Below are 8,027 nucleotides of genomic sequence, written 5' to 3'. Positions count from 1 at the left end.
TACCCTTGAGCACGAAGGTACTACCCTTGAGCACGAAGGTACTACCCTTGAGCACGAAGGTACTACCCTTGAGCACGAAGGTACTACCCTTGAGCACGAAGGTACTACCCTTGAGCACGAAGGTACTACCCTTGAGCACGAAGGTACTACCCTTGAGCACGAAGGTACTACCCTTGAGCACGAAGGTACTACCCTTGAGCACGAAGGTACTACCCTTGAGCACGAAGGTACTACCCTTGAGCACGAAGGTACTACCCTTGAGCACGAAGGTACTACCCTTGAGCACGAAGGTACTACCCTTGAGCACGAAGGTACTACCCTTGAGCACGAAGGTACTACCCTTGAGCACGAAGGTACTACCCTTGAGCACGAAGGTACTACCCTTGAGCACGAAGGTACTACCCTTGAGCACGAAGGTACTACCCTTGAGCACGAAGGTACTACCCTTGAGCACGAAGGTACTACCCTTGAGCACGAAGGTACTACCCTTGAGCACGAAGGTACTACCCTTGAGCACGAAGGTACTACCCTTGAGCACGAAGGTACTACCCTTGAGCACGAAGGTACTACCCTTGAGCACGAAGGTACTACCCTTGAGCACGAAGGTACTACCCTTGAGCACGAAGGTACTACCCTTGAGCACGAAGGTACTACCCTTGAGCACGAAGGTACTACCCTTGAGCACGAAGGTACTACCCTTGAGCACGAAGGTACTACCCTTGAGCACGAAGGTACTACCCTTGAGCACGAAGGTACTACCCTTGAGCACGAAGGTACTACCCTTGAGCACGAAGGTACTACCCTTGAGCACGAAGGTACTACCCTTGAGCACGAAGGTACTACCCTTGAGCACGAAGGTACTACCCTTGAGCACGAAGGTACTACCCTTGAGCACGAAGGTACTACCCTTGAGCACGAAGGTACTACCCTTGAGCACGAAGGTACTACCCTTGAGCACGAAGGTACTACCCTTGAGCACGAAGGTACTACCCTTGAGCACGAAGGTACTACCCTTGAGCACGAAGGTACTACCCTTGAGCACGAAGGTACTACCCTTGAGCACGAAGGTACTACCCTTGAGCACGAAGGTACTACCCTTGAGCACGAAGGTACTACCCTTGAGCACGAAGGTACTACCCTTGAGCACGAAGGTACTACCCTTGAGCACGAAGGTACTACCCTTGAGCACGAAGGTACTACCCTTGAGCACGAAGGTACTACCCTTGAGCACGAAGGTACTACCCTTGAGCACGAAGGTACTACCCTTGAGCACGAAGGTACTACCCTTGAGCACGAAGGTACTACCCTTGAGCACGAAGGTACTACCCTTGAGCACGAAGGTACTACCCTTGAGCACGAAGGTACTACCCTTGAGCACGAAGGTACTACCCTTGAGCACGAAGGTACTACCCTTGAGCACGAAGGTACTACCCTTGAGCACGAAGGTACTACCCTTGAGCACGAAGGTACTACCCTTGAGCACGAAGGTACTACCCTTGAGCACGAAGGTACTACCCTTGAGCACGAAGGTACTACCCTTGAGCACGAAGGTACTACCCTTGAGCACGAAGGTACTACCCTTGAGCACGAAGGTACTACCCTTGAGCACGAAGGTACTACCCTTGAGCACGAAGGTACTACCCTTGAGCACGAAGGTACTACCCTTGAGCACGAAGGTACTACCCTTGAGCACGAAGGTACTACCCTTGAGCACGAAGGTACTACCCTTGAGCACGAAGGTACTACCCTTGAGCACGAAGGTACTACCCTTGAGCACGAAGGTACTACCCTTGAGCACGAAGGTACTACCCTTGAGCACGAAGGTACTACCCTTGAGCACGAAGGTACTACCCTTGAGCACGAAGGTACTACCCTTGAGCACGAAGGTACTACCCTTGAGCACGAAGGTACTACCCTTGAGCACGAAGGTACTACCCTTGAGCACGAAGGTACTACCCTTGAGCACGAAGGTACTACCCTTGAGCACGAAGGTACTACCCTTGAGCACGAAGGTACTACCCTTGAGCACGAAGGTACTACCCTTGAGCACGAAGGTACTACCCTTGAGCACGAAGGTACTACCCTTGAGCACGAAGGTACTACCCTTGAGCACGAAGGTACTACCCTTGAGCACGAAGGTACTACCCTTGAGCACGAAGGTACTACCCTTGAGCACGAAGGTACTACCCTTGAGCACGAAGGTACTACCCTTGAGCACGAAGGTACTACCCTTGAGCACGAAGGTACTACCCTTGAGCACGAAGGTACTACCCTTGAGCACGAAGGTACTACCCTTGAGCACGAAGGTACTACCCTTGAGCACGAAGGTACTACCCTTGAGCACGAAGGTACTACCCTTGAGCACGAAGGTACTACCCTTGAGCACGAAGGTACTACCCTTGAGCACGAAGGTACTACCCTTGAGCACGAAGGTACTACCCTTGAGCACGAAGGTACTACCCTTGAGCACGAAGGTACTACCCTTGAGCACGAAGGTACTACCCTTGAGCACGAAGGTACTACCCTTGAGCACGAAGGTACTACCCTTGAGCACGAAGGTACTACCCTTGAGCACGAAGGTACTACCCTTGAGCACGAAGGTACTACCCTTGAGCACGAAGGTACTACCCTTGAGCACGAAGGTACTACCCTTGAGCACGAAGGTACTACCCTTGAGCACGAAGGTACTACCCTTGAGCACGAAGGTACTACCCTTGAGCACGAAGGTACTACCCTTGAGCACGAAGGTACTACCCTTGAGCACGAAGGTACTACCCTTGAGCACGAAGGTACTACCCTTGAGCACGAAGGTACTACCCTTGAGCACGAAGGTACTACCCTTGAGCACGAAGGTACTACCCTTGAGCACGAAGGTACTACCCTTGAGCACGAAGGTACTACCCTTGAGCACGAAGGTACTACCCTTGAGCACGAAGGTACTACCCTTGAGCACGAAGGTACTACCCTTGAGCACGAAGGTACTACCCTTGAGCACGAAGGTACTACCCTTGAGCACGAAGGTACTACCCTTGAGCACGAAGGTACTACCCTTGAGCACGAAGGTACTACCCTTGAGCACGAAGGTACTACCCTTGAGCACGAAGGTACTACCCTTGAGCACGAAGGTACTACCCTTGAGCACGAAGGTACTACCCTTGAGCACGAAGGTACTACCCTTGAGCACGAAGGTACTACCCTTGAGCACGAAGGTACTACCCTTGAGCACGAAGGTACTACCCTTGAGCACGAAGGTACTACCCTTGAGCACGAAGGTACTACCCTTGAGCACGAAGGTACTACCCTTGAGCACGAAGGTACTACCCTTGAGCACGAAGGTACTACCCTTGAGCACGAAGGTACTACCCTTGAGCACGAAGGTACTACCCTTGAGCACGAAGGTACTACCCTTGAGCACGAAGGTACTACCCTTGAGCACGAAGGTACTACCCTTGAGCACGAAGGTACTACCCTTGAGCACGAAGGTACTACCCTTGAGCACGAAGGTACTACCCTTGAGCACGAAGGTACTACCCTTGAGCACGAAGGTACTACCCTTGAGCACGAAGGTACTACCCTTGAGCACGAAGGTACTACCCTTGAGCACGAAGGTACTACCCTTGAGCACGAAGGTACTACCCTTGAGCACGAAGGTACTACCCTTGAGCACGAAGGTACTACCCTTGAGCACGAAGGTACTACCCTTGAGCACGAAGGTACTACCCTTGAGCACGAAGGTACTACCCTTGAGCACGAAGGTACTACCCTTGAGCACGAAGGTACTACCCTTGAGCACGAAGGTACTACCCTTGAGCACGAAGGTACTACCCTTGAGCACGAAGGTACTACCCTTGAGCACGAAGGTACTACCCTTGAGCACGAAGGTACTACCCTTGAGCACGAAGGTACTACCCTTGAGCACGAAGGTACTACCCTTGAGCACGAAGGTACTACCCTTGAGCACGAAGGTACTACCCTTGAGCACGAAGGTACTACCCTTGAGCACGAAGGTACTACCCTTGAGCACGAAGGTACTACCCTTGAGCACGAAGGTACTACCCTTGAGCACGAAGGTACTACCCTTGAGCACGAAGGTACTACCCTTGAGCACGAAGGTACTACCCTTGAGCACGAAGGTACTACCCTTGAGCACGAAGGTACTACCCTTGAGCACGAAGGTACTACCCTTGAGCACGAAGGTACTACCCTTGAGCACGAAGGTACTACCCTTGAGCACGAAGGTACTACCCTTGAGCACGAAGGTACTACCCTTGAGCACGAAGGTACTACCCTTGAGCACGAAGGTACTACCCTTGAGCACGAAGGTACTACCCTTGAGCACGAAGGTACTACCCTTGAGCACGAAGGTACTACCCTTGAGCACGAAGGTACTACCCTTGAGCACGAAGGTACTACCCTTGAGCACGAAGGTACTACCCTTGAGCACGAAGGTACTACCCTTGAGCACGAAGGTACTACCCTTGAGCACGAAGGTACTACCCTTGAGCACGAAGGTACTACCCTTGAGCACGAAGGTACTACCCTTGAGCACGAAGGTACTACCCTTGAGCACGAAGGTACTACCCTTGAGCACGAAGGTACGATCCTAGAGGACGATGGTACTACCCTCGAGCACGAAGGTACGACCCTTGAGCACGACGGTACAAACCTTGAGCACGAAGGTACTACCCTTGAGCACGAAGGTACTACCCTTGAGCACGAAGGTACGACCCTTGAGCACGAAGGTACGACCCTAGAGCACGACGGTAAGAACCCCTGGGTATGACGGATTGCCCTATGACCTGACCCTGACGGGTCAACCACAGGCCGATCCATCAGACCCAAAGGGCTTGCCTTCGTACTTAAAATGGACGTACCACCATCGTTGTGGGCCAGGCTTCCTGTGGTACGGTGAGAGAAGCAACACCCAACAACACAGCTGCCTCGTCTTCGGGCAAGTCAGTGTGACTCACATCAACACGAACTTAAAAAAAAAAAAAAAAAACACCGGTTACATCACTCGTGTAGACTTCCCTGGACATCGGGCAGTGCTTCTGCCGAAGAAGTAAGATGAACCGAGACAAAGAGGTCTGAAGAAGAGAGAAATAAGCAACAGTCTAAAGCCAACCAATCCCTGAAGGTGTTGACAAGCGTGACTGTAATCTACTCATCAGTGAGGCGTCGACGTCACGACCCCTCCTTCTGCCCGGCGTCACGAAGGAGGGAGGGAGGTTGGCGGAGGCCGGGGGAGCACAATGATGAGGTAGCGCCCCAGGAGCTGCCGAGCCTCTCCACGCCCAAGCTTTGCCAAGCCTTCCAACAATAAACACGGCGGCGCCGACGGTGTCATCTATCCTGATCATGATCCACAGACTCTTACCACACCACCAGCACCCACCTGACGGAACTGCTGGGCCTGGCATCCACCTGCAGGAGCACAGCACCACCTACCATCCACCCGCAGGAACTACCAGCCCCCCTAGCACCCACCACCCACCTGCAGGAACCACACCGGCCTTTAATCCCACCACCCACCCGCAAGAACTGTCGGCCCCCACTGAAAACCCCACCTGCAAGAACCACCACACCGGGGTTCATCCCAGCACCCACCTGCAGAAGCCTGAGCCGGACTTCGGAGGAGGCGATGACGATGAGGCGGTAGACGAGCCAGAGGGCGGTGATGGCGGTGAGGCAGACCAACCAGAACCAGATGAAGATGTAAATCTTCTCGTTGATGATGTTGACGGCGAGCACACACATGGTGTCGTGTGTCTCGATCGTCCCGGACGAGCCGAACTTCCTGCAGGAGGAGGCGAGAAGACAAGGTCAGCAGCAGGCGTAGTCAGTAAGCAAGTGACGTGAGACTCGTGTGTGTGTGTGTGTGTGTGTGTGTGTGTGTGTGTGTGTGTGTGTGTATGTGTGTGTGTGTGTGTGTGTGTGTGTGTGTAGCTTCTCTGGGATGGCAACTCTCCGGGAAAAAAAACAGCTATATTGTGTGTGCGTGTTTGAGGTGGGAAAGTAGGGGGGTCAGCAGGTCACACAAGAGGGTGAGGAGGGGGAAAAATATATAGGGGTTTAATTTCAAGGAGAAATATGTTCTGTTACTGTCAACATTAAATAGTCTACAAAAAATATCCAGATATAGAACAATTAAATATACACGTCTATATGTACGTACATTTAATCCTATCATTGCTATGCTATTCTATGAACATTATTCCACAGGAAACTGTGACAATTAAGTCGGTTTTGTAAAGAGAAAACCAAAACAAAACATGGGAAATGCACGGCATAACGAAGCCGAGTGGTCCAACGAAATGCCACAGCACTAACAAAACTAGCCGGACGTACAGGTGTCCCTCTTCCTCCCTCCCTCCCAAACAGACAGTAATTTACGGTGCCAACAACAACTTCCCCAAGAGGCTCAGAGTAATTCCCCCCACCCACGACTACCCTCACTCACCTCCTAAACATGACTCAGAAAAGAGGTAGCCAATATTCTCGACGAGCGGGATTTCAACACTCCTAAGGGTCAAACATACAACCGGGTCAAATCCCCACTGGTGATGTACGAGACTAAATCATAATTCCCCTCCCCCTACACACACACACACACACGCAGGTGTCCTCTGTCATGATTTATCCGTAACATATTCATAGCTGCCTCAACTACCCGCCAACCTACAACGACAGTCATCCCTTAAGTGATGCCCGGGCCAGTAAGGGACCCCACACTGGACCAAATGAGGCAAGGGACCCGGCATAACGTTGTGACCTTGACCTACGACCCTAAACTCCCAGGGTCTGGCTTAGGTTCCAACCCACTGACTCAGGTCACCACCCGCTGACTCGGGTTCCTTCCGACTAACTCAGGTCACCAACCACTGACTCAGGTTCTTACCGACTGACTCAGGTCACTATCCACTGACTGACTCATGTTCCTACCAACTGACTCCGGTCACCACCCACTGACTCAGTTTCTTACCGACTGACTCAGGTCACTATCCACTGACTGACTCAGGTTCCTACCGACTGACTCAGGTTCCTACCGACTGACTCAGGTCACCACCCACTGACTCAGGTTCCCAACCACTGACTCAGGTCACCAACCACTAACTCAGGTTCCTACTGACTGACTCAGGTCACCACCCACTCACTCAGGTTCCTACCGACTGACTCAAGTCACAACCCAACCACAAAATGGCGCGAAGGATCTACAATATTTGGATTAAGGACAACATGATTCCACTGATGGCTTTTAAGATAACAAGAGTGGTTGAGACGAGGCAGATACAAAGGAGTGGTGTGGGGAGGGGAGGATAATGGGGTCGGTGAAAACCTTGGGGGCAGGGGGAGACAAGAGGTTCAAAAATGAAGGGGGTGTCAAGGGCTTGATCTGAAGGGAGCTTACTGGCCAGGATGATGGGGAGTGAATGAAGGGTATTTAGGGGTGGACCTGAGGGTAGAAGGTTAAGAAGGACTAAAGGGAGTCAGGGTCTGGAGAAGAGGCACCAACAAAGTAGGGAACCACGGGGGTTTAAAGGGGAGCTGAGACAGGAGGGAGGCCCACTTGTCAACCTGGAGAACAGGGAGATGATGATGGGGAGAACAAGGAGGGGTGTGGGAGTGTGACGGACGGGAGGGGTTCAACTCTGCAATCTGAGGCGCCAAATTCTCTTTAGCCAGTTATGTTCAGACGACCTCGACTGGTGGCGCCCCGTCAGGCTGTGCTACTCCCACCGACCTCTCTCTTTTCTCTACTCTCTCCCTCCCCAACCTCCCAGCACACACACACACAGAGACCAGCACTCTCTCAGCTTCATGACCTATGCAAATCCCATGATCTCTCCTCTCCTTTATCTTACTCTCCCTTCCCACGGCTATTCGCCCTATTCTTCCTAGTCCGTGCCAGCTCCTCCTCCTCCTCCTCCTTCCCTCTTACCATCTCTGCCCTCCGCCCAACCACCCTCTCCTTCTCCAGGTCCACCACTAACCTTCCCACACAGCATCAACTCCATTTCCGTCCACAG

The 8,027-nt window shown here is 52.5% G+C and overlaps 1 protein-coding gene across 1 annotated transcript in view; it reads right to left on the bottom strand.

Moving 5' to 3' along the window:
* Nucleotides 1-8,027, bottom strand: part of LOC139751022 (innexin inx2-like) — a 55,960-nt gene that overhangs the window by 23,348 nt on the left and 24,585 nt on the right. The window contains exon 3 of the mRNA XM_071666104.1: nucleotides 5,608-5,797. Coding sequence (XP_071522205.1) covers nucleotides 5,608-5,797 — 190 coding nt within the window. The remainder of the gene's footprint in view (nucleotides 1-5,607; nucleotides 5,798-8,027) is intronic.

The sequence above is a fragment of the Panulirus ornatus genome, chromosome 10 (assembly GCF_036320965.1).
Source record: "Panulirus ornatus isolate Po-2019 chromosome 10, ASM3632096v1, whole genome shotgun sequence".
In the NCBI taxonomy this organism is placed as follows: domain Eukaryota; kingdom Metazoa; phylum Arthropoda; class Malacostraca; order Decapoda; family Palinuridae; genus Panulirus; species Panulirus ornatus.
The sequence above is the reverse complement of the archived record's forward strand: the minus strand, read 5'-3'. Positions and strand labels throughout refer to the sequence as shown.